This window comes from Nomascus leucogenys, chromosome 6, assembly GCF_006542625.1.
Source record: "Nomascus leucogenys isolate Asia chromosome 6, Asia_NLE_v1, whole genome shotgun sequence".
Lineage (NCBI taxonomy): Eukaryota > Metazoa > Chordata > Mammalia > Primates > Hylobatidae > Nomascus > Nomascus leucogenys.
In genome coordinates this window covers 87,531,198-87,557,820 of record NC_044386.1, presented here as the reverse complement: position 1 = coordinate 87,557,820, position 26,623 = coordinate 87,531,198, and the positions used below count along the sequence as shown (strand labels likewise).

At 49.2% G+C, this 26,623-nt stretch overlaps 1 protein-coding gene across 4 annotated transcripts in view; it reads left to right on the top strand.

Moving 5' to 3' along the window:
• The window catches only part of CLN6 (CLN6 transmembrane ER protein), a 61,127-nt gene that overhangs the window by 30,452 nt on the left and 4,052 nt on the right, over positions 1 to 26,623 (top strand). For 2 of the 4 annotated variants that reach the window (XM_030814648.1, XM_030814646.1), the window contains exons 1-3: positions 11,068 to 11,313; positions 20,150 to 20,264; positions 24,403 to 24,501. In XM_030814648.1, the coding sequence (XP_030670508.1) occupies positions 11,231 to 11,313; positions 20,150 to 20,264; positions 24,403 to 24,501 (297 nt within the window). In that variant the 5' untranslated portion in view covers positions 11,068 to 11,230. Of the gene's footprint in view, positions 1 to 11,067; positions 11,314 to 20,149; positions 20,265 to 24,402; positions 24,502 to 26,623 lie in introns of those variants that run through there. The other 2 variants (XM_030814647.1, XM_030814645.1) reach the window with 1 other exon arrangement.

Sequence of the window (26,623 nt, the reverse complement as noted above, 5' to 3'; positions counted from 1 at the left end):
CATGATATTAATTTTTCCTATCCATGAGCATGAGATGTTTTTCCATTTGTTTGTGTCATCTCTGATTTCTTTGAGCAGTGGTTTGTAGTTCTCCTTGAAGAGGTCCTTCACTTCCCTTGTTAGCTGTATTCCTAGGTATTTTATTATTTTTGTGGCAATTGTGAAAGGAAGTTCATTCATGATTGGTTCCAGCTTGCCTGTTGTTGGTGTATAGATGTGCTAGCAATTTTTGCACATTGATTTTGTATCCTGAGACTTTGCTGAAGTTGCTTATCAGCCTACGAAGCTTTTGCAGCCCAGCTTTTATAAATAATCCAAAGCCATTTGAATTTTTTTCCCAATGCTTTTCTAAACACACACAAAAGCATTTCTAAGAAAATGTACAGTAGGCCGGGCACGGTGGCTCACACCTGTAATCCCAGCACTTTGGGAGGCCAAGATGAGCAGATCACCTGAGATCAGGAGTTCAAGACCAGCCTGGCCAACATGGTGAAACCCTGTCTGTACTAAAAATACAAAAAAATCTGCAGGGTATGGTGGCGGGTGCCTGTAAGCCCAGCTACTTGGAAGGCTGAGGCAGGAGAATCGCTTGAACCCGGGAGGCAGAGGTTGCAGTGAGCCAAGATTGCGCCACTGCACCCCAGTCTGGGCAACAAGAGCAAAAACTCCGTCTCCACAAAAAATAAAAAACAAGTTCATCATTCACTATTGTTAGCATATTGGTTTTAAATTTTATTAAAGACATAGTAAAGTTTGTCATGTTGCATAAAAAATTTTGCAGTGGAATAGGCCTGCTTGTGTAGTTAATATCTACCATGTGTTCAGGCCTGTCTCATAAACACTGAGCATAGTTTTACTAACAAAGTATTACAAGGGTATCTATTTGTAATAACTTTATTTATATGAGATTTTTATCACCTGTGTCAAGATCTTAATCAGTAACAAACTCCCAACTCAAACAGTGGTTTTATGAGGAAAGCACCATCTTATGCAGTGGTCAGTTTACTCAGCTGTTTTCAGAACTGCCCTAGGTGAAAAACTGGATTGCCTTATTTCATGCATGATAGACTTGGTTCTCCAGGACACAGGAGCAGCATAGCAGAAAGACCCAGGAGTCCACTCTGGCTTCTGCTGGGTTGCCTTGAACAGGTTAACTCCCATCTCTAAGTTTCTGTTTAATCATCTGTCACAGAGCAATGCCAGTGCCCATGGAGTGGTCAGGGGAGCACACTCAGGGTTGCAGGAAATATTGGTTCTGTGTGTGCCTTATCCTGGTACAGCTTAACAAATGCCTATTCACTAATTGGGTAACTGAGAACTGCCTCTGGTTAATTGCACAGCTAGAGAAAGGGATCCCACTTTGTCTGCTGGGTCCATTTAGAATTATAACTTGCCCATTGTTTGATGGGGGATCCTGTAGCCAAACAAATGAATAGTTAATTTAAAGTCAGACAACTGGGGCTTTTTGCTTTAGGTAGAAACCTAATTCCCAGACAATCCATACATTATGTATAGACTGCCTTGACCTGATTCTGTTCTTGGCACTCAGGCGAGGGCCCAACACAGGAAAATCCTGGAAGGGCAAGGGAGCATGAGATAGGGGTGGGAGCGGATGACCCAGTTTAAAGCTTTCCTCTCACTTTGCAGCGATGAAAAAACTCCAGGCCATGAGAGTTACATGCTCAACTTGATTCTCTCCATCAAGAGGATATTACTATGGTTACCTACTGCTATAAACCCAGAAGGGAATCTTTCCTGACTGCTACTACCAGGCAGAGTATCTGAAGTTTTGAAGATTAAAGATCTGTATTAGTCAGGGATCTCTAGAGGGACAGAACTAATAGGGTGTATATATATATATATATATAGAGAGAGAGAGAGAGAGAGAGAGAGGGAGAGAGGAGTTTATTAAATATTAGCTCACACAAGCACAAGGTCCCACAGTAGGTTGTCTGCAAGTTGAGGGGCAAGGAGAGCCACTCTGAGTCCCAAAACTGAAGAACTTGGAGTCCAGTGTTTGAGGGCAGGAAGCATCCAGCATGGAAGAAAGATGTAGGCTGGGAGGCTAGGTCAGTCTGGTCTTTTCACGTATTTCTGCCTGCTTTATATTCTAGCTGTGCTGGCAGCTAATTAGATGGTGCCCCCCTAGATTAAAGGTGGGTCTGCCTTCCCCAGCCCACTGACTCAAATGTTAATCTCCTTTGGCAACACCCTCACAGACACACCCAGGATCAATACTTTGCATCCTTCAATCCAATCAAGTTAACATTCAGTATTAACCATCACAAGATCATTTGGCATGGTATAGCTACTTTGGAAAGCAGTGTGCGGTGTCCTGTAAAGTCAAACATATCCTCACTGTATGACCCAGCCATCCCATTTCTAGGTATTCACTCGAGATAAATGAAACGTGTTCACACAGAAACTTGTCAGTGATGTGCTCCTAGCAGCTTAATCATACTAGCCCCAAACTGGAAATAGATCAAATGCCCTTCAACTGATGCATGGATTAGCAAACTGTGGTACATCCAAACAATAGAATTCTACTCAATAACAACAAGTACTGAGCTCTTGATACAGCATGAATGAATCTCAAAAGCATCACGCTAAGTGAAAGCATCCAGAGAAAGCTGCAAGATTCCAGGAACATGAAATTTAAGAAAAGGCAAAACTTTGATGACAGAAAGATCAGTGTCTGCCAGGAGCTTGAGGGTGGTAGAAGGACTAACATTAGCCGCCACAAGATTAAAAATTATGGTTTAGGAGTCATGCAGCTGGAGGCTACAAGATTCTGACCCTCCCTAAAATGCTCCTAAGATCAGCGCTTGAGATATTTGGCAGACCCTGCACTTGATGGGTCAGCTGGCACCATCCAGATCAATAAACTGGCTCATCTGATCTTGTGGGCCCCACCCAGGAACCGACTCAGCGCAAGAACGCAACTCCAACTCCCTATGATTTTTTCCCTGACCAATCAGCACTCCTGGCTCACTGGCTTCCCCCAACCCACCAAGTTATCCTTAAAAACTCTGCTCCCCAAATGCTCGGGGAGACTGATTTGAGTATAATAAAACTCTGGCCTCCCACACAGCTGGCTCTGCATGGCTCTCTTTCTCTATTGCAATTCCCCTGTCTTGATGAACCACCTCTGTCTAAGCAGCCGGCAAGGTGAGCCCCTTGGGCGGTTACACCATCTCATCCTCCTGAGTAGCTGGCACTACAGATGCACGCCATCGCACCTGGCTAATTATTTTTGTATTTTTTGTAGAGATGGGTTTTTACCATGTTGCTCAGGCTGGTCTCAAACTCCCAAGCTCAAGTGATCCTCTCACCTCAGCCTCCCAAAGTGCTAGCATTACAGGCAAGAGTCACTGCGCCTGGCCAGAATTATTATTATTATTATTATTATTATTATTATTATTATTATTACATTGAGACAGGATCTCACTCTGTACCTCAGGCTGGGGTGCAATGGCACAATCTTGGTTCACTGTAGCCTCGACCTGCTGGGCTCTAGTGATCCTTCCACCTCAGCCTCCCAAGTAGCTGGGACTACAGGCCTGTGCCACTGCACCCAGATAATTTTTGGGTTTTTTTGTTGTTGTTTTGGGGTGTTTTACTTTTTGGTAGAGATGGGGTTATATCATGTTGCCCCGGCTGGTCTCGAACTCCTGGGCTCAAGTGATCTGCCTGCCTCAGCCTCCCAAAGTGCTGGGACTACAAACATGAGCCACTGCGACTCAAGGAATTATTCTTTATCATGACTGTGGCAGTGGCTACATGAGAATATACATTTGCCAAAACTCATCAAATCATACTTAAAAATTTTTATTTTATGTAGATTATGCCTCAATAAAGCCGATTTACTTTTAATGATGTCACTTGAGGCTATTGTGTTTATCTCTCAGTAAAACCTGAGACCACTGAAGTCTACCTGAATTTGTTCTTAGACTCATTTTCTAGGCAGGTCAGTGGGCTTCAGAAGAATTCCAGCCAGGCATGGTGGCTCACACCTGTAATCCTAGCACTTTGGGAGGCCAAAGCAGGTGGATCACCTGAGGTCAGGAGTTCGAGACCAGCCTGGCCAACGTGGCAAAACCTTGTCTCTACTAAAAATACAAAAATTAGCCGGACGCGTTGGTGTGTAATCCCAGCTACTTGGGAGGCTAAGGCAGGAGAATTGCTTGAACCCAGGGGACAGAGGTTGCAGTGAGCTGAGATCGCACCATTGCACTCCAGCCTGGGCAGCAAGAGCAAAACTCATTCTCAAAGAGCGAAACTTGTTCTCACTTAGCTTCTAAGTGAAGCTTCTAAAACCAGAACTTTATATGGTGTTTTCTGCTTCAAGAGTCCATAGAATCAAAGCCCAGAAAGAAATTCAGGGCCACTCCTATGATCTGAAGAGGGGCACACTGAACCACCTGGTGGGGCTGGAGGGGACCCAGGAAGTCCTCCAGACACCCTCCATATTGGTGCTGAACTTTAAGTCCTACCACTTCCTCTGGATTAAAAATTGCCTTTCCAGAGCATCCCCTGTTTCTTGCCATCAGAACAACAATAGTTATCAGGCTTCTACCACTTTATTTGAGCTTCCCAATAACCTTGGAGGATGCTGCTGTGATAATGCCCATTTTATAGAAAAAGAAACCAAGTCTCGGAGAATTTGGTTGGTGTTTCCAGGATTACACAGCCCTGAATTAACCTAGATGGGACCATATTATTATTATTTTTATTTTAGAGACCAGGTCTTGTTCTGTTGCCCAGGCTGGAGTGCAGCAGCATGCATCATAGTTCACTGTTACCTCATATTCCTGGCCTCCAGTGATCCTCCCATCTCAGCCTCCTGAGTAGCTGGTATTACAGGTGTGTGCCACCACGTTCAGCTAATATTTTAATTTTTTTGCAGAGACGAAGTCTCACTATGTTGCTCAGGCTGGTCTTGAACTCCTGGCCTCAAGCAATCCTCCCACCTCAGCTTCCCAAAGTGCTGAGCTTACAGGCATGAGCCTCCATGTCCTGCCAAAATTCTCTAAAAACTAACAGCTGTGGGTCTCCTGTAGCACTCTAATAAGTCATTAAATTCCAAAATTTGACTATACAGAGCTCAGGTTGACAATTCTGAAACAATTTCAAAGCAGATACTACTCGTGGCTCACCGTGGCTGTGGAAAGACCTCCCTCCAGCCTCCATGGCCTGTCTGTTCAGGCAGTTGTGTGGTGGTTTTTGGAGAATGCAGGTCCCAGAGGCAGGCTGCCCAGGTCCACCTGTGACTACACCATTGACAGGCTGTGTGGTTTGGGGTAGATGACTCAGCTTCTTTGTACCTGAGTCAACTCATCTACAAGCAGGAGCCAAGGTTAGCTCTATCCCTCAGGGCTACTGTGAGGATTAAATGAGATAATACACATTAAGCACTGAGATCAGGGTTTAGCATGCAGGAATTGTACAACAAATGTCTATTGGTTTTGTCTGTTTGTTTTGTTTTATTATTTTTTTGTTTTGTTTTAGACAGAATGTCACTCTGTCACCCAGGCTGGTGTGCAGTGGCACAATCTTGGCTCACAATCTTGGAGCCCTTTGGAGGTGCCTTGGCCTTGGAACCATAAGGGGAGAAGAGATGGCACCTGGGACCCTGCTTCTCTTCACTCAGGGCATCCCCCCCCAACCCTTGTAGGTGTTTCATACATTGAGCATCCTGGAAAGATCTTTGTCTTAGCCCAGGTTTCCAAAGAAGCAGAGCAGGGCAGCGTATACGCTAACACTGTATTGGGGAGTGCGGTGGCTGGGAAGGGGAAGTGAGGACAAGGGGCAGTGAGACAGAGAAGGAGGGAGGGCACACAAGAGAGTGCGCTGCGGAGCTGGCCACCACTCCATCTGGACTTCTCACTGCAACTTCCGTCTCCCGGGTTCAAGCAATTCTCCTGCCTCAGCCTCCCGAGTAGCTGGGATTACAGGCACCTGCCACCATGCCCAGCTAATTGTATTTTTAGTAGAGGCGGAGTTTCACCTTGTTGGCCAGGCTGGTCTCAAACTCCCCACCTCAAATGATCCGCTCGCCCCGGCCTCCCAAAATGCTGGGATTACACGCGTGAGCCACCGCGCCCGGCCTTTGTCAACTGTTAAGAGTGAAAGAAATGATAAGGAAAAGAGTGGAGGGCCCTGGGAGCCTCTCAGCTTCTCCTAGCTCTCAGCAGCAGATGGGAGGGGAACCGGCTAGCAGAGAGCAATTCAGCTCTGGGTTCTCATGGGGACAGCAGGCTTCCGGGCAGGGTCTGAATTTATAGCCACATGTAGAAGGCAGTGATCTCCTCCATTAAGGGGTGGAAATAGAGCACAGAATCTCCTATATTAGGGCTTTTGTTCAAGTGTGCAAACTCAGGGCCATGAACTCTACACTTCTCCTTCCCTTGGCTGTCTGGTTAGAGAGGGAGCAGCCGTATTGGTACACCACCTGGCTCAGGGTGGGCACTGGCCATCCAATCAGAATCCCTCCGTGGGAATTTTGAATTGGGCCCAGAAGAGGCCAGCCACATTCTGCTTATCTCTTGGGTGGAAGAAAGATAAACTTGGGAGCTGCTGACTGAGGCCATCGGCTGCTGTATTTCCTGGGAAGCCAAGAAAGCCAGTCTGCAGGGAGAAAGAGAGAAGGATGACATGGAAACAGTGTTGTGGGTGGTGACTTCCTGGGCTCCCAAAGTCCCAGCACCATTCTCAGTTCCTGAGGCCCAGCTGCATCCTTATGCTTAGATTCCCTAAGACACCCCTGAATCCTTGTAATAGAAATCCCCTTTTGTCATCAACTTGTCCCTCGTTGTTTCTAGTAATCACAACTGCAAGAATCTGAATTAAAGCAACCTGGGGACCTTCTCTCTCCCCACAGTGTGACTTTTGGTCACCCTCCCAGCTTCTTCAGCCGGACAGGGAGTGTCCTGCAGGCAATTCCAGTTGACACAGAAAGACAGTCTCCATCTGCCCTCAGTGCCCCAGTCCCCTGCTGTCTGTCCTTTGCAGCCTTCTCACTGTGCACAGTCTTGTTGCCCACACTTAGAGATCCCCTAGTCAGGCCCCTCCTGGCTGCCTATCTCCAAAGTAACTGAGTTTTCCCGGTCCCACTTCCTCTATCTGCCTTCTGGAGTCCCAGCCTCTGGATCCAGGAGTCTGTGTGTCATGTCTCTCAGATGGTAGCTGCAGTCTAGCATGGGCCTTCAAGGCCTTCTGGTGGCAGGGCAGTGTGGGAAGATGTTTGGAAGAAAGACAAATTTCCAAAAGCTCTTAAGAGACTGGATAGAAAGGATACTGGATTAGGAGTGGAGACTGTATTCTGGCCTGGCTTGGCTTCTAACTCGCTGTGTGGCTTAAGGCTTCATTTTCTTCAGCTGCAGAATGATGAAATTAGGCAGATCAAAGGCTTTCCAGGGAGCCCTTTGGAGGTGCCTTGGCCTTGGAACCATAAGGGGAGAAGAGATGGCACCTGGGACCCTGCTTCTCTTCACTCAGGGCATCCCCCCCCAACCCTTGTAGGTGTTTCATACATTGAGCATCCTGGAAAGATCTTTGTCTTAGCCCAGGTTTCCAAAGAAGCAGAGCAGGGCAGCGTATACGCTAACACTGTATTGGGGAGTGCGGTGGCTGGGAAGGGGAAGTGAGGACAAGGGGCAGTGAGACAGAGAAGGAGGGAGGGCACACAAGAGAGTGCGCTGCGGAGCTGGCCACCACTCCATCTGGACGGATGCTAGACCTTACAGGACCTTCTTTATTATTTATTTATTTATTTTGAGACTGAGTCTTGCTCTGTCGCCCAGACTGGAGTGCAGTGGCTTGATCTCGGCTCACTGCAACCTCTGCCTCCTGGGTTCATGTAATTTCTCCTGCCTCAGCCTCCCAAGTAGCTGGGATTACAGGCACATGCCACGACACCCAGCTAGTTTTTGTATTTTTAGTAGAGACAGGGTTTCACCATGTTGGTCAGGCTGGTCTTGAACTTCTGACCTTACGTGGTCCACCCGCCTCGGTCTCCCAATGTGCTGGGATTACAGGTGTGAGCCACTGCGCACGGCCCAGGACCTTCTTTAAAGTGGCTGTGTGAACTCGGAACTTAGGCCAGTCTGTCTAGAAAGAGGAAGACAGAAAAATTTATTTGCTAATCCCTGTCTCTTGCTGGTCAAAGTTCACTCCATGGAGTGTCCAACACTCCTGCACTTCTGAGGCCAAGGGTGTGGGGCCAAGGGGAGAGGAGGTGCAGTTGACTAATGCCTGGGTGAAGTCAGTTGTCACAGCAGCTGGACAAAACAAGTGGCAAGGAGCTGGAAGACTGGTGTGTCTAATGGATCTTAGGCAATACATTTAAAAGTATCTGATACAGGCCTGGTGCAGTGGCTCACGCCTGTAATCCCAGCACTTTGGGAGACCAAGGCGGGCAGATCACGAGGTCAGTAGATCGAGACCAGCCTGGCTAACATGGTAAAACCCCGTCTCTACTAAAAATATAAAAAATTAGCCAGGCGTGGTGGTGCACGCCTGTAGTCCCAGCTACTCGGGAGGCTGAGGCAGGAGAATCACTTGAACCGGGAAGGCAGGAGAATCACTTGAACTGGGGAGGCAGAGGTTGCAGCGAGCCGAGATCATGCCATTGCACTCCAGCCTGGGTGACAGAACAAGACTCAGTCTCAAAAAAAAAAAAAAAAAAAAAAAAAATCGGATACAGCTATAATTGAAAAGTAGCGGGAACCTCTACTAAAAGAAAAGTCAAAACCACCAAGATGCTTAATACCAAAGGACCTTCTTAGCTGAAAGATTTCTTGATGCTGGCCACTGAAATTGCAGCTCAGAGAGCTGAGACTAGACTCCCTTCTGATGTGCAGGGCCCATGTTCTCAGATAATCACAAACAAGATCCTGAAAATGTGTACCCCTCAGCTTTACTCTATCCTCCTCACCCAAATTTCCATGCAATTTAAAGAGCTAATGAAGATGGTGTTTTTAAAGTGTCCTGGTGGGATGGGAAAGAGACGGGGCTGATAATCCCACCGGACAGGGAGAATTCTCATCTTGTTCATTCAGAAAGGCTCGGCCCCCTGCCAGGTTGGACTCCCTTCCACTCAAGGGGCAGCAGCGGACTCAAGAAAGAAGGCAGATGTGTTTGTATTTAAGAGATTGGAGGATTAAATGAGCTAGAGAGGCTCCCTCCACACGGCCTCATCCTCTGATGGCTGGAAGCCCATCTCTGAGTGTTATTAAATCGATGATGACATCATGGGCACTGCATGCCCCTCCCTCTGGAGCCCAGCAGGCTTGCAAAGCCGCAGAGGATAAGAAATTGGGGTCAAGGCAGGAAGCCTCAATCCTTCTTCTCTGGTGTATACCAAGATCGATGTGTAGATCAGATCCACCAGAATTAAATCTGGGGTCCGGTCTGACCGGTCTGAGTGCTGTCCTTGGCTGACCCTTGGGCACACTACTTCAGCTCAGGGCCTAGGTTTTTCTCTGCTACAAAACAGAGACAATCACCTGTTCTCCTTACGACCTGGTGTGGATCAAATGAAACAAGGAAAGCTTTAAAGCAAAAGTGTTCTTCAGGGTGCCGGGGTGGGGATTGAGGTGTGGCCTGTGGGCTGCTAGAGCCCAGGATGGGGCTGATGGAAAATGACTCCCGGCAGGCAGTCCTAGCCTCCCACAGCCAAGAAAGGACATGCAGGTTCTGACCAAAGGTGAAAGAAATACATCCAATAAAAATCTCCCAAGAAGAAAGACAGGAAAGAAAATAGAATGGAAATAGGCATAGCTCAGACCCCTCATGGTCCGGGAAGCAGACCAAGGATACTGGGCAGGGGAATGGCACATTGCATTTGCATCTGAGGCACATCCCTTCCCTGAGGCACATCGCTTCTGCAGCGGCTTGAGGGCTGGGTGAGAGGAGGCAGGACTGGAGAACCTGCACATGTCGCGTGCGCCTGGTGTAGTACGGGGGTGGTGGGGGAGAATGGGGGGTGGTTGCAGTTGTTCTAGTGAGGGGCCTGGGCTGCTGACAGTGACCGTGGGAAGGAGACAGTTTGTGTGACATTGAGAGTGGTGTGGAAGGTAACCTTTCTGTGGAGGGAAACCTCAGGTCCCGAGACGGGCTATTGTAAATAACTAGTCCACCAGTGCCAGGCTCTCTGCTAAGGGTTTCATTTAGTCATCACAACCCCAATGTAGTAGGTGCAATAGGCATCTTCTTGTTACAGATGAGTAAACTGAAGCTGTGAGGGGTTGTGCCATTTGCCCGCGTCACAGCTAGTTCAAAGTGGTACCACTAATGAAGTCCTGGCAATCTGCCCTGCAGGCTGTTCTCAGGTTTGACCTTTGGTTCTGTTTTTCACTTGAGAACGCTGTCCCCTTAGGTTCTGTCATGTACGTTCCGGTGACTCATGAGCCTGTCCACTGGGTTCCCAGGTCTCGCCTCAGCTTCAGACCACCGGTCCAACAGCCTTCCTGACCCACCTCAAGCTTAATGCGTTCAAAGATGAATCTTTATTTACACGAAATCTGCTCCAGCCCACTTCCCAGGGGGTGCCTCCACTATCCACCCAGGGGCAGAATCCGGCCACTGCCGGAACTCCTCTCCCTTCACCCCCCACATCCAGGGTCCCAGTCACCATACCTCCCACACGACTCTAGATGTCACCAACTCGCTCTTTCCCACTGTCACCGCCAGCCCCTCACTAGAACATCTGCAACCCACGTGCTGCACCACGCGGGTGCTACACGTGCAGGTCTCCAGTCCTGCCTCCTCTCCTCCACCCGCAAGAACAAGGGAAATCCCACATCACCCTCTGCCCCGGGGAGCATTTGAGTCAGCCTAGTCTATCTCCAGGTCCCTACCCCGCCCCAGCCCAACACCCAGGCCTCAGTCACCCTAGGCAGAGATTTCCGTACCCAGGCAGGCAAGGGACCATCCCAGCCCGCTGATGGTCACGCGCGCAGCTCGGACAGGCCAGCAGCCCCCGCCCCGCGAGGACGCCACACTCGCAGAGCCCGGCCCTCCCCTCGCGGAGCCCGCCCCGCCTCCCTCCGCCCCGCCCCGGGCCTGCAGCCCCGCCCGTTCCTCCCGGGGGCCGCGCGCTCTCGCCGGCCCGCCCCAGACCTTCCCGGACCGCCCCGCGCTGGGATTTTGCGGCGGCCTCCGCCGGGCCAGCCAAGCTGAACCGGTCTCTTCCTCGGAAAGGCAGGGCCGAGGGGCCCGCGGGGCAGCTATGGAGGCGACGCGGAGGCGGCAGAACCCGGGAGCGGCGGGCGGCCCGGGCGCGCAGCTGGGCGCCTCCTTCCTGCAGGCCAGGTGGGCGCGCGCCGGGGTGAGAGGGCGGGCTAGGCGCCTGTGCGCGGGGGCCTCGGGACCCGACACGTGACGCTCCTAGGGCTGCCTGGCCGGAACCTCGTGTGCGGCGCGGGCTGGGGCTGAGCGGAGCGCTGGGGGCTTGGAGGCGAGCTACCCTGGCGGCGGCGCCCCCGCGTTTCCTTCTCTGCCCGGGGATCCCGGGGCCCAGCGATGCTCGGCCTCTCCGCTTCGCCGTTGCTCGGGTGCGAGGAGCCCCCGCCCGGAGTTTGCGGTTTTCCTCCCCTCCCGCGCTTCCCTGCGACCCGGACTGGCGCCGGGACAGCCGCTGCGCTGGGAGAGCTCTCCACGGGGGTGGGGACACACACCCCTCGTCACTCGGACCCCCAGCTCATCCGCAAGTTCCGGGCGCCACCTCCGCGTTCTCGGGGTCCCTCCAGCCCTGAGTAGGACTTGATTCTGCCGTTAATCAGGAGGCTGTCTGCTTGACCTGGGGCACCCAAGAATGTGCGAATGTAATGGAAGAGACAGCGGAGAAGGGCGGAAGTTCCCGTCCAGAGAATGAATGAGGAGCCCTTCTCAGTTTTTGGTTTATCTGGTTGGGACGAGCAGAGCTCCATTCTACCTTCGTCCCGTTTTACTGACCAGAAACATTCACTGCATTCAGCAGGCATTCTTTAAGCGCCTGTGATGGGCCCAGCGCTGTGCCAGGCAGTAAGGGGGTGGGTGGGCAGGGTGAAGGTGGGAGAGGCTTACCATCCAGTAGGGACCAGGAGAGACAGAGCCCAAATGGGAGTGAGAGGTCATCTTGGAGGGCTTCATGGAGGAAGTGGCACTTGAGCTGAGTCATAAGAGGACTCGGTAGGGGACCCAGGGAAGACAGGCTGTTCCAGCCAGGGAAACTGGGGAAAGGCAAGGAGTTTAGTGGTGCTGGAGCTTTCTGGCTGTAAAAGAAAGTGACAGGAGGATGCAGACTAATTGTGAAGGGCCTTTAATTGCAGCAAGTCTAGGACTCGAGTGAGGGCCTAGAGTGCAAAACTTAGGGGTAGGCGCACAGCCGTGACCGTGAGTGCCGCCTCAATTGTTGGGCCCTGGGGGCCTCGCTTGTCTCACCCTAGTTCCTGTTCTAGGTGACAGGTTAAGGATACAGCCTTTATCTCATAGGCACTGGGGAGTCGTGGGAAGTTTCTGAGCTCTGGCATGCGCAAAGTCCTTGTTAGGAAGTTTTTGGTACGACCGGGATGAAGGGAGAAGTCTGAGCGCTTGGGCTAAGGGATGGCTCGTTTCTGCTGCTGAGGACATGCGGGCTGAGCAGCTGCGGACTGTGTCCGTTTTCACTTAGAAACAATGTACTGACTATAGACCGTGTACTGTAGCTCACCTGTCTCCCTCGGCCTGTGAGTTAAGTATTATTTTACTGATGAGGAAATAGGCTCAGATGGGCTGAGGAGCCTGACTGGCTGAGTCCCCGGGCTGTCTGCCGCACGCCGTGTCCAGTGGTTTCATCTCTGCTGTGGCCTCCACCCAACCCATTTGCCAGCTCCCCTCTTCCAGGGAGCCTCTTCTGCCTGCGGGATGTCTCTGTTCTGAACCCTTGCCAAGTTGGGGGTCACTGACTGCCCTGAACTGTGACAGCCCAATGGGAACAGCCTGTGGGTCTCAGATACGGTCACCACTTTATCTCCTGTGTGGGGCTCCCATGTCTGGCATCTTACTCAGTCTTGACAATGAGCTGCCAGATGTCACTTGCAATGTACAGATGGGGAAATGGAGGTCCAGAGAGGTTACGTCATTTGCTGGCAAGAACCAGGGCCTAAACCCAGGGTTTCTGACTACGGGCTCTGCTCTTAGGACTCCACTTTGGCTGCTAAGGAGTGATGCCCCTCTTCCCCTGTGTGAGCTCCCTACCAGCCAGGGTATTCCCAAGGGGGTGGTGTGAGCTGTGAGCTCTCTGTCTCCCAGGTGGCATGTCTCTGCCCATCACGGTGTGGCCTCAGCCCATTCCCAGTATCATTGCTGCTCAAGGGAGTAGGCAGAATCATCCTGTCCAGTTCCTAGGATGTTTGGATTTCCTCTGCTGCATCTGTGCTTTGCTCACTACCTGTTAAGGTAACCCATTCCATCTTCTACCTGCTTTGTTGCCAGTTTTTGTATTATAATGAAAGTATTATAATTAGGCTGGGCACCATGGCTCATGCCTGTAATCCCAGCACTTTGGGAGGCCAAGGTGGGTGGATCACTTGAGTCCAGGAGTTCGAGACCAACCTGGCCAAGATGGAGAATCCCCGTCCCTACTAAAAAATACAAAAATTATTCAGGTGTGGTGTCCCATGCCTGTAATCCCTGCTACTCAGGAGGCTGAGGAACCAGGATCCCTTGAGCCTGGGAGGCGGAGGTTGTAGTGAGCCGAGATGGCGCCACTGCACTCCAGTCTGGATGACAGTGAGACTGTCTCAAAAAAAAAAAAAAAGAAAAGAAAAGAAAGTATTATAATTAATGCCCATGATAAATCAAATAACAAAGGCTTCAAGTTTTAAAAAGCAGTAATCCCTGTCCCACTCTTCCCTGGCACCAGAGACAATCACCTTAGCTTCTTTTAGCTCTTTTTACCAGAGTCAAATTCCTATTTCCAAATAATAGGCTTATAACAATAATAAACACTATGTGCACTTTTTGTGGATCAGGCCCTGCTCTTAAGTTTTTGCATATATTAGTTAAACCACGACCCTTGAGATAGGATCTACTGGCCAGGCGTGGTGGCTCATGCCTGTAATCCCAGCACTTTGGGAGGCTGAGGTGGGTGGATCACAAGGTCAGGAGTTCAAGACCAGCCTGACCAACATGGAGAAACCCTGTCTCTACTAAAAATACAAAAATTAGCCAGGCATGGTGGCATGCGCTTGTAGTCCCAGCTGCTCGGGAGGCTGAGGCAGGAGAATTACTTGAACTCAGGAGGGGGAGGTTGCGGTGAGCCGAGATCGCGCCATTGTACTCCAGCCTGGGCAATAAGAGCGAGACTCCGTCTCAAAAAAAAGAAAAAAAAAGGGATAGGATCTACTATTATCTCCATTTTACAAATGAGAACGTTGAGGCCCAAGAAGTTAAGTGATTTGCTCAAAATCTGGTTAGTGGCAGAGCTGGGATATGAACCCAAACAGTCTCCAAAGTCCAGACTCTTTTTTTTGAGATGGAGTCTCACACTCAGGCTGGAGTGCAGTGGCGCGATCTCGGCTCACTGCAACCTCCGCCTCCCAGGTTCAAGCCATTCTCCTGCCTCAGCCTCCCAAGTAGCTGGGATTACAGGCGCTGGCCACCACGCACAGCTAATTTTTTGTATTTTTAGTAGAGACGGTGTTTCACCATGTTGGCCAGGCTGGTCTCAAACTTCTGACCTTATGATTCACCCACCTCAGCCTCCCAAAGTGCTGGGATTACAGGCGTGAACCACCGCGCCCGGCCAAGTCCACACTCTTAAAAACTACACTCAACTGCTATTTCTTGGTTTATTTTATTTTATTTTATTCTTTTTTTGAGACGGAGTTTCACTCTTGTCCCCCAGGCTAGAGTGCAATGGTGCAATCTCGGCTCACTGCAACCTCCACCTCCTGAGTTCAAGCAGTTCTGCCTCAGCCTCCCAAGTAGCTGGGATTACAGGTGCCCACCACCACGCCCATCTAATTTTTGTATTTTTAGTAGAGATGACGTTTCACCATGTTGGCCAGGCTGGTCTCTAATTCCTGACCTCAGGTGATCCACCCGCCTTGGCCTCCCAAAGTACTGGGATTACAGGCGTGACCCACTACACCCAGCCTTTGATTCCTTTTAGAAAAAAGGAAAAAATTTTAAAAATTAGCCATGTGTGACAGCACATGCCTTTCTGTGGTCCCAGCTACTCAGGAGGCTGAGATGGGAGGATTGCTTGAGCCTGGGAGGTCAAGGCCGCAATGAGCCGTGACTGTGTCACTGCACTCCAGCCTGGGTGACAGAGTAAGACCTTGTCTCCAAAACTAAAATAAAAAGAGGATATTAGTCCCCTACCCTAAACTTTAGCTTTCCTCACCCCTTCCTACAATTTCTGTCCTCTGTTTTCATGTTATCAAAGTAGACAATAATTATCTGCTGCTTTAAAACCGTAATTATCTTCTATGTTTTATCTGTGGATTGACTCTAAACATTGAAAATTAATATATAATGTGTATGTTATTTAAGCCATGTATTTAATAAATATTGTTCCAACAGAGCCAAATAATGTTTAACAGTTACATTTGCTTTCTTATGTTGCTTTTGTTTTCCTTGGAGTTTCTAGTTGCCTTTCTTTATTCTCTCATTATATTTGCCTTCATTTCCTTAGTTTTTTTCTGTTCAAGCTTTTCATTGTCTTGTATGTCCCCATTCTTTAAATAGAAGCAAAATTAGTCTCTTTGTGGTCCCCATTTGTGGGTTACTGCTTGACTTGTTCAGGATGAAACCCCTTCCTTTTCTGCCAGGCAGCCTTGCAGATGCTGCTGACTGCCTGGAGGATTTTAAGTGTATGGCACGCACTCCTCAACTGTCATGGTGTCATTGTCCCCATATGGTAGACTTGGAAAGCTGGGAAGGAGAGAAGAGTCTAACCTTGTTTCAGGTTACCTGCCATTGTGCCATCACCATTGTTCTCAGCAGCATTTGCTACTGATTGAGACCTAGTTGGCACAGGCTGGGGGCTCAGTGTGCTAAGTCTGTGGAGCCAGGAACTTGGGACAGGGTTGAGGTTGCTCATCCCCAGGACATGAGCTGGGAGAGAGGATGCCTTTACCATTCCATGATCTGCCTCCCGTGGGCAGAGTTCCAGGAGAAGAAAACCAGGCAGGTGCTGATTAATCTTTTTTTTTTTTTTTTGGGGACAGAGTCTTGCTGTGTTGCCCAGGCAGTGCAGTGGTGCCATCTCAGCTCACTGCAACCCCTGCCTGTGAGGTTCAAGCAATTCTCATGCCTCAGCCTCCCCAGTAGCTGAGATTACAGGCATGCACCACCATGCTGGGCTAATTTTTGTATTTTTAGTAGAGATGAAGTTTCGTCATGTTGGTCAGGCTGATCTTGAATTCCTGGCCTCATATGATCTGCCCACCTCACCCTCCCAAAGTGCTGGGATTACAGGCATGAGCCACTGTGCCCAGTCTAATCTTGATTTGCAAGCTGGTTGCTGAGTATCCACTCTGTGTGCCTGCTTCCCCCCCCCCCCCATAAGGTCTTACTCTGTCACCCAGGCTGAAGTGCAGTGGTCGGTCATAGCTCACTGCAGCCTCGACCTCCCGGGCTTAAGTGATCATCCTGTCTCAGCCTCCTGAGTAGCTGGAACTACAGATGTGTGCCACCATACCCAGTTAATTTTTAATTTTTTTTTTTATTTTTTAGAGATTTTTTTTTTTTTTTTTTTTTTGGTGACAGTTTCACTCTTATTGCCCAGGCTGGAGTGCAATGGTACAATCTCGGCTCACTGCAACCTCCGTCTCCCAGGTTTAAGCGATTCTCTTGCCTCAGCCTCCCAAGTAGCTGGGATTACAGGTGCACACCACCACGCCTGGCTAATTTAGTATTTTTATATAGAGACAGGGTTTCACTGTGTTGGCCAGGCTGGTCTTGAACTCCTGACCTCAGGTGATCTGCCCACCTCAGCCTCCCAAAGTTCTGGGATTACAGGCGTGAGCCACGGGGCCCAGCCCCCCTCTTTTTTTTTTTCCTGTCCTACTAAGTTAGGCTGGACTAATGACAGGGATTCTCACTGACCGAGGTGCTTCCTAAGGTGGAGGAGGAGGTAGTCACTGAGCCTCTAGTGTGTGCTAGGTACACATGACTTCCAGATACACACATCTAAGTGTTCATGCTTTCAAAACCCCTTTATTCCTTGTACCGAACATCCTACTTTTTGCCCAGTTTGGAGGTATCAGAGCAAGAAACTGAAGGCTGTTATCTCTTTCGCCACCCAAGTTCTCTGGGCCTGGAGGTTATCACTGTCTGCTTTTTGAGGCCTTACCCCGGTGGCCACTGAGGAAGGAGCTGGGGGGGGCCTCTGTGTTGGTCACTCGTCTCAGACCACTGAGCAGTCCTCATGGTTACTGGCTATCTGTCCAGTCTGAAGATCCAGCCGCCCCTCCCTTCTCTTTCTCTGGCTCCAGTAAGCCAGGCATCTCAGCTCCATGCAGAATCTTCTTCACTTCTACCTCCAGGTCTTTACCCTGCTCTCCGGCTTTTCTGCCTAGTTAGATTCATCCATCCATGCTTTGAGTCTCCCTTCCCTCATGCAAGCTTTGTGTATTGCCCTAGGCCACGTTGATCCCTTTCTAACTTGATCTCCTGATAAGCCTAGTAATCAAAAACAATAGCAAGCTGTTGGCTGGGCATGGTGGCTCACAGCTGTAATCTCAGCACTATGGATGGCTGATGTGGGTTAATTAGTTGAGCCCAGGGATTTGAGACCAGCCTGGGCAACATAGTGAGATCTCATCTCTACAAAAATAAAATAAAATAAAATTAGCTGGGCATAGTGGCATGCACCTGTGGTCCCAGCTATTCAGGAGACTGAGGTGGAAGGAATGCTTGAGCCTGGGAGGTCAAGGCTGCAGTGAGCTGTGATCACACCACTGTACTCCAGCCTGGGTGACCCTGTCTCCAAAAAAACAAAAAACAGAATAGCAAGCTATTAAGAGCACAGGTCTTGAATTAACATAAACCCAGGTTTGAATTCTGTGTGTTATTCAGGATGACTGGGTTGCAAGTGACAGAAAGCCAGTGTGAACTGCATCATCCTTAGCAAAAAGGAATGTGTTAGCTCATATGGCCAGATCATGAACTGGCAACATGAACACTGTCAGCGCTTTTTCTCCCCCTTTCCCTGATCCTCTCTGCGAGGCTACTTCATTCTTACCTGGTTGTCCCTTGAGGGTGGAACCTTGGCTGTAGGCAGTCCTGGGCTTGCACCCTTAGAACCCAGCACTATAAAGGAAGGAGCTCTTTTCCCCACCTGCAGTTGGAAAAGTCCCACTGGGCCAGTCTAGGTCACTGGCCCTTCCTGCGGCCAAGGAAATACCATGTCTTACCAGAAGAAGCAGGGGGTGGGAAATAGGCTGACAAAAGGAATTGTTGCCACAGCTGCTTACTACACGGGTGGCTTTGGCTAAGCACCTAATCCCTCTAAGCCTCAGTATCCTCATCTGTAAAGCAGATGCGTGGATTAGATGAGATAGTGCAGGTAAAGACCTAGCATTGCACATAGTTGGTGTTCAATAAGGAGGTGGAAGCTACTGAGTAGAGGGGACAGGAAGACTTAGTTGACCTAGGGAAGGCCTGCTCAACCTGTCTTGCCTGCCTCTAGAAAATGAAATTTCTCCCAAGAGCTTGCCTCCCTGTCCTGGGGTACTCTACCAGCCAGTATGGATCATCCTTGGAAATGGCAGGAAGGTATCTCGGAAAATTAGGGAAGCAACAGCAGTATCGACAGAAGACAGTCTTTGCAGTGCCTCTAAGCTGATGTTTGCCACTACAAAAGGAGTAACTGGTCGTTGTGACTGTTTTAATCAGCCAGTAGTTGCTCAGTATGGACCTAGGGCTGAGCTCAGAACTCTGGAGAAATACAGATTCGTGGTACATGGTGCCTGTTCTTGGCACAAATGAGACGATGAAACTCACACCTCAGTCACCTTAGGAGGTGGTGGGCTGCTTGTCCCTGGAGGTGTGCAAGTAATTGCAGGGACTCTGTAAAGAGGATTTGGACTCTGATAGGGACATGGGTGAGTTGGGAGAACCTTAAAGGTCACCCCTGTTCTCGAGATGGGAGAGTACAACTCCAGCCGCATTATGCCAGACTGAGTTGGTGCTGAAGTGCTCCCTGCAGTGGGCTGGTGGGATTTTGGGAAAAGCTTCATCAGGGAAGCCTTCCCAGAGAAGGCAGCACTGGTCCTGGAACTTCAGTGCATCTGTGAACAGCAGATGACCAACTGTTTAGTGAGAGGGACAGGCCTCCAAAGATGTATCGTGAGGTGGTACTCCACTTCCTGCTGTGTCTCTCACATCACCTTGCTTCTGCTGCTCCTTCTCAGGTTCTACTGTGGACTGCTAAGAAGAGGAGTACCAGCAGCCCAACCTGACCTCCTCACAGTGCTGGAATCAAGCGAGCAGGAGGCCCTATCCATTTCAGTCTCTCTAAGGCACATTTCATTGGAGGGCTCTGATTGGCCAAGCTCTGGTCACATGCCCATCCCATAGACCAATCATGATGGACCCGACTATGGGATGGAGGATAAAAGTATAAGCTCAGGAGCCCAATCATTTGGGTTCACATCCTTAGCTGTGTGACCTTGAGCAAGTTATTGAGCCTCTTGGGCCTCAGTTTTTTCATTTGTAAAATGGAGGTACTATTTCAGCCTTGAAAGGTTTCTGAGAGGATTAAATGAGATAATACATGTAAACAGCTAACAGTAGTGCCTGGAATATAGTAAGTTCTCAACTAAGGTCAGCTGCCATCATCCATCATCAAGTTTCATGCTTTTCAGCCACGAATGCGTCCTTTGCCTTTCTTGATTTCCTCCATCATTCAGTAGGGGAGAAACCCCAGCAGTTACACCTGTTCAGCTGTTTCCTTCCTGAATCACAGGGAAGCTAAGGTCGGGGCAGCTGAAGTCCACCTTCTCCTTGACTGCAGGGCCAGACCCCAGTATTTCCAGCAAAACCCTATCCCTAGAACTTAATTGTGTGTGTCTCCTCCTGTCCTCAAGTCCCCAGACCTCTTTGTGGCTAATCTCAGGGGAAGATTTTGGTGGAGGAGGAGAGAAGAGCTGACTTCTCTCGTCTGGTTCCTTCCCAGGCATGGCTCTGTTAGCGCTGATGAGGCTGCCCGCACGGCTCCCTTCCACCTCGACCTCTGGTTCTACTTCACACTGCAGAACTGGGTTCTGGACTTCGGGCGTCCCATTGCCATGGTGAGTGTGAAATGGTGCACAGGGCTCTGACCAGCACTGAGGACACTTAGTGTGACTTGAATTTGCTGAGTGACCTTAGACAAATCACTTCTCCTTTATCTCCCAGTAAACTGAGAGAATAGGCCTGGATGCCTTCATATCCTTAGCTCTATGACTTGGCCCGTCAGGCAACTGCCAGCAAGTGGGGGGCCTGAAGAGTCATACGGTGCCCCGACTCTCATGGGGGAAATGGTGGCCTTGAACAGTCATACTGTAATACTGTAACCCCCTCTGGCCCGTGTCTGGAAGCAGGTGAACCAGGTTGAACCAAATCACCAAGACAAAGCGGTATGGGAAAGGAAGTGGAGCACTCCACCCCCACCCCCGTCTCCCCTGTCCTTCTCCATTACCTTGGGATAGTATTATTTTTTCTGGAATTGAAGCGCGTAGGCTGATTTTGCATATTATATATGACTGTGAGCCATGGGTAATTTTTAGTGCCATCCAGTGAAACCATCCCCTGCCCTCCAAGGCTACTTCATCCTTTAGTATCCAGTGGTGGCCTCCACAGAAGAGATTCATGCTGGGAGGGCACCAGTGCCCCTTGCTTGTAGTGGGAGGATGGATGATAGATAGATAGATAGATAGATAGATAGATAGATAGATAGATAGATAATTGACAGATGATAGATAATAAACAGACGAATGTGAAGAAAATTAAGTGAGGTATCACCAGGTATCAAGTCATTATTTGGTAGTGGGGGCACAGTGTAACTATTCATGGCCCCCAGACCCCTCCCACCCAACTTGCTGGCAGTTGCCTGACGGGCCACAGTCATAGAGCCAAAAGATATGAAGGCATCCAGGCCTATTCTCTCAGTTTACTGGAAGATAAACGGGAAGTGACTTTTGGAAGGTCACTCAGCAAATTCAAGTGTAAAAATAACAATCTCCAGTGCTGAAACTGGCACTTTGTACATGCTAGTGATCATGCAAATTAGCAAAGCCCATTTGGGGCCGGGCATGATGGCTCATGCCTATAATCCTAGCACTTTGGGAAGATGAGACGGGAAGATGACTTGAGTCCAGGAGTTTGAGACCAGTCAGGGCAATATAGTGAGACCCTGTCTCTACAAAAGATTTGTAAATTAGCTGGGTGTGGTGATGTGCACTTGTAGTCCCAGCTACTGAGAGCTGAGCTGGGAAGATCTCCTGAGCCTGGGAAGTTAAGGCTGCAGTGAGCCATGATCACACCACTGCACTCCAGCCTGGGTGACACAGTGAGACCCTGTCTCAAAAAACAAACAAAAAGCAAAGCCTTTTTGGAAAGCAGTAATAATTCATAAGTAACAGCTTGGCAAGATTAGTACTTAGAATAGTGCCTAACACAGTAAGTGTTTAATGCACTTTTATTGAATGAATAATAATTAGAGCAAAGTTAGAATAGCGGCTAACATCGAATGCTTACTCTGTTCTAAGCTCTTTATATGTTTCAGTTTATTTAATTCTCATATCAACGCTATTGCTAATCTCCATTTTATAGATGAGGAAACTTGAGGAGAGAGAGAATAAGTAACTGGCTTGAGGCAAGCCCAGCGGCCAGCATCTGCCCAGGCATTCTGACCCCAGAACCCCTTCCTGACGAGGTTGAATTCTCTGTCACATAAATATCCAGAACCCTAATATATTCATCCCTGCTGACCCAGTAATACCCTTCCAAGAATCTGCCTGTAGGGATATAATCATCAAGAAGACAGCAGTTTCCTCTAACTCAAAAGATGTTCATTGCAGTGGTGTTTATGATAGCCAAACCTTAGAAGTGACTTGAGTGTCAAGCATTAGGGACTGGGTAAATCAGTTTTGCTATGTCCATTATAGAGAATGTTTCCTGGCCATTAAGCAGAAATTATGGATACTATAGAGCAACCTGGAGTATTTATGGAGAAAAAAGATTCCTAAATGACATGCAGACTGACTAATTGCAAGTCAATAACGAGCTTGTCTACCTGGTATCAAAGACCTGATGGGCATAAAGAAAAGCTGTCCTGGCAGTGCTGTCAGGGAGTGACAGTGGGTGCTGGTTCTCCTTCCTGCAGACTTTTTGAAGGTTGCCTTTAAATGTGGAAAAATAAGAAGAATTGAGCCAAGAGTTGGGGCAACTGGTTGGGTTTGTGGGTGACCTAGGGCAAGTCACTGTCCTGGGCTTCATTTCTCTCTCCAAGAAGACTGGTTGGACTGGCTGCTCTGAACCTTCTAGCATGAAGGAACCACATACTGGGAGCCAAAGAAGCTGCCCATCAAACTGGTGCTAGAGAGAGATGAGGCCAGGAGTGGGCTCGTGGCTCCCCTCACTCACTAGGACCCTGCTTCTACTGGCATAACAGGGTCTCCTATTGGGCAAATCACTTCCCCCATCCCGCTCAGAGCTTCTGTGACCACTGTAACCCTAAGTAGGACTTGGTAGAGAGTAGACATTTGAAAAGCTCATGTATACGCTAGAGATTTTCATCAAATGTATGCATAATAGTCGCAAATTTGTTAAAACATTTAAAAGTTATAAAAGTAACATGTCATAGATGTAACATAGTTGTAACATAAAGAAGTGTTAGACTCTCCCTACCCCTTTCCTGTCCCACTGCTGACAGTTTGGGGAACACCCCTTTCACTCTTTTCTCTGCTTATACAAACATATATACATCCTTTTCTCTTCTAACCATACTGAGATTTTGCTTTATACTTTATTTTGCAACCTGCTTGTTTTCCTTTAGAATATATCATATGGTGGGCATGGTGGCATGTAATTCCAGCACTTTGGGAGGCCAAGGCAGGAGGATCGCCTGAGGCCAGTCCTGGCAACATAGCAAGACCCTGCTTTTACAGATAATTTAAAAATTAATGGGGCTTGGTGCCTGACACCTGTAATCCCAGCACTTTGGGAGGTCGAGGTGGGAGGATCGCTTGAGCCCAGGAGTTTGTGACCAGCCTGGTCAACATAAGGAGACCTCATCTCAATAAAAGAAAAAAGAAAAAAAAAAACAGAATATATTATAGATCTCTCTCCATGTCAGTACATATAAGGTGTCATTTCTGTTAATGGCTACTTAACCTTCCATGGTAAGAAGTACTATCAGGGATTCAACTGGTCCTGTTTGATTGAAGAGTCAGCCTATTTCTGATGTTTTGCTATCACAGAGTATTTTAGCAAGTATGTATATGATGTAGGTAGAGAGACAGATACACACATGCACGCTGAGTAAGAGAGAGAGGGAGAGAGAGATTGAGATTGCTGCATTCTGTGAGTTTTATTTCTGCAGGTTTAGTTTATCCAATATGGCATTTCTGTGTTAAAAGAGATAACCATCTAAATCCTTCCTTGAAACTTGTGGGCATTACGTGTGTTTTCAATCAACAGATACTAGGAGTACAGTTTGGGGGTTGTGAAATGCTTTGACCCTGCATAGGGGTTTTCATGCTGGCCTGGACAAGGCCAGGGCTCAGAAGAGAGAGCATTCCAGAAGGAGGAACTGCCCCGGCCTGCCTTCCTCTCTCTGGGAAGGTAGGGAAGGAAGAGTTGAAGCTACTTTGTAGAGCATTCTTATCTTCTCCTTTGTCTCCTAATGTGTACTTTGAACCTGGTTTGGAAGCAGTCCCTCCACACCAGGGCCTAGCACTCAGGAGACTGATCTTGGAGTGCCAGAACCTGAAGGGTCCAAGTAGGCCCTCTGGGCCACCTCTCTTGTATTATAGATGGGGAAACTGAGGCCCAGAGAAGGGAAGGATTAGCCCAGGGTCACCCAGCAAGTTGGTGCCACAACGGAGTCCCTGAGAAGCCTACCAACTCCCAAGCTGGCATCAGGGTCATTTATTTGGTATCTGCTGGGTGAGGGGCACAGGGTCAGGCCTTGCCTGGAATTGCATCTGCTCTGTGTCTGGGGACAAGTCTGTTACCTCCTCTGGGACTCAGCTTTCCTGTCTGGATAAACCTTTGTCCCAGGGCTGCCAAGAAGGTCCAGCGATCACAGAAAGAATTAAGTGTACATGATGGGGGTAGGGGGTGAAAGGAGTAGGGGTGGGCGGCATTAGGGGCAGACTCCCTTGAGGCCTGAGGGCCGTTGTGGGGCTGTGCCCAGGTGAGCCCATTCTTCCATTTGCTCCCCAGCTGGTATTCCCTCTTGAATGGTTTCCACTCAACAAGCCCAGTGTTGGGGACTACTTCCACATGGCCTACAACGTCATCACGCCCTTTCTCTTGCTCAAGGTACTGTCCCAGGGCCCCCACTCTCTCCTGTCATCCCCATTCTTTGCACACGTGGCAGGAAGGTGATGCTAAGCCCTGTGTCCTGACTCAAGCACGCTCCTGCCTGTTGCTGGGGGGTGAAGGCTGTGACAGAGCAGCATGTCCACGGCCTGGGGCCCAGGGGAGGCGGAGCTGCCGGTGGCCTGGAGGGATGGAAAATATGCCCCAAGGAAGGGCTTTTGATTTGAGCCTCAGCCTGGCGTGCCAGCGGGGGAAGCAGAGAGGTGTTCAGGTAGAAGGACCTAAAAACAAGGCTGTGCTTGGGAAACCATAAAACATTTGGGGAGGCTGAGGCAGAAGTGACTGGGGGTCCAGGAAGAGGTCAGGGACCCACTGGGAAGAGAGGAAGAAGCCAGGTGGCAGGAGAGGCAGCAGCAGCAGCTGAACTCCATCCTCTGCCCTGGAGAGCCCTGAGATGTCACTGGGAGCACGAGCAGGAACTGCTGGCTTTGCACTTTGCCAAGTAAGGGCTTTAAAACTACTATAGGTTGAGCATCCCTAATCCAAAAATCTGAAATCTGAAATGCTCCAAAGGAGTCTGAAATTTTTTAAGCACTGGCATGATACTATAAGTAGAAAACTCGGCCGGGCGCAGTGGCTCGAGCCTGTAATCCCAGCACTTTGGGAGGGAGGCCGAGGCAGGCAGATCACCTGATGTCGAGTTCGAGACCAGCCTGGCCAACATGGTGAAACTCCATCTCTACTAAAAATACAAAAAAAAAAGTAGTCGGGCATGCTGGCAGGCACCTGGAGTCCCAGCTACTCGGGAGGCTGAGGCAGGAGAATCACTTGAACCCGGGAGATAGAGGTTGCAGTGAGCCAAGATCACACCATTGCACTCCAGACTGGGCAAGAGAGCGAAACTCCATCTCAAAAAAAAGAAAAAGAAAAAAAATACAAAAAACTTAGGGCCGGCATGGTGGCTTACGCTTGTAATCCCAGCACTCTGGGAGCCCAAGGCAGGCAGATCACTTGAGGTCAGGAGTTCGAGACCAGCCTGGCCAACACAGCGAAACCTCATCTCCATTAAAAATACAAACAAGTTAGCCAGGCGCGGTGGTGTGCGCCTGCAGTCCCAGCTACTTGGGAGGCTGAGGCAGGAGAATCACTTGAATCCAGGAGGTGGAGGTTGCGGTGTGCCGAGATTCCACCACTGCACTCCAGCCTGGGCGATGGAGCAAGACTCCGTCTCAAAAAAAGAGAAAATTCTACACATACGTACTTAACACAAACTTTGTTTCATGTACAAAATTATTTAAAATGTTATATAAAATTACCTTCAGGCTGTGTGTGTAAGGTATACATGAAAGATAAATGAATTTTTCCAGGCATGATGGCTCACACCTGTAATCTCATACTTGGGGAGGCTGATACAGGAGGATCGCTTGAGCCCAGGAGTTTGAGACCAGCCTGGGCAACATAGTGAGACCCTATCTCTACAAAAAATTTAAAAATTAGCTGGACATAATGGTGCACACCTGTAGTCCCAGCTACTCTGGGGGCTGAGGTGGGAGGATCTCTTGAGCCACTATACTCCAGCCTGAGTGGCAGTGAGACCCTGTCTCAAAGAAAAATGAAAGAAATGAATTTCACGTTTAGACTTGCATATGCATTCCTGAGATATCTCATTGTGTATATGCAAATATTCCAAAATCTGAAATCTGAAACATTTCAGATAAGGGATGCTCAGCCTGTATCACCATTTACTATCACCATCATTTTATATTGAAGAAAAATATTTCAAATCTCCAGTAGTAGGAGGGGTATAATCTCAGAACTCCGGTGTGTTTTCAGTTGAACAGTGGCATTTCAGAAGCACCTGCCCCCATCCCTGACATTTTCTTCATGTTTGCTGGGACCACTCAGAAATCAGAAGGTGCCTTCAGCAGACTGGGCCAGCCACCCAGGGACAAAGCCAGCGACAGTGGGAGGGCTGGGCCTGAGCCTGGACTCCTGCACTGAAGGCTGGGCTGTCCCCTCCAGCATACAGCTCATGTGTGACTTTGGGAAAGGAGTTGGGCCCTCTGGTCTTTTTGCTCCCTGGGTAAAATCAGCGGGGGGTGCTGCTCCCGTCCCTCCTGGG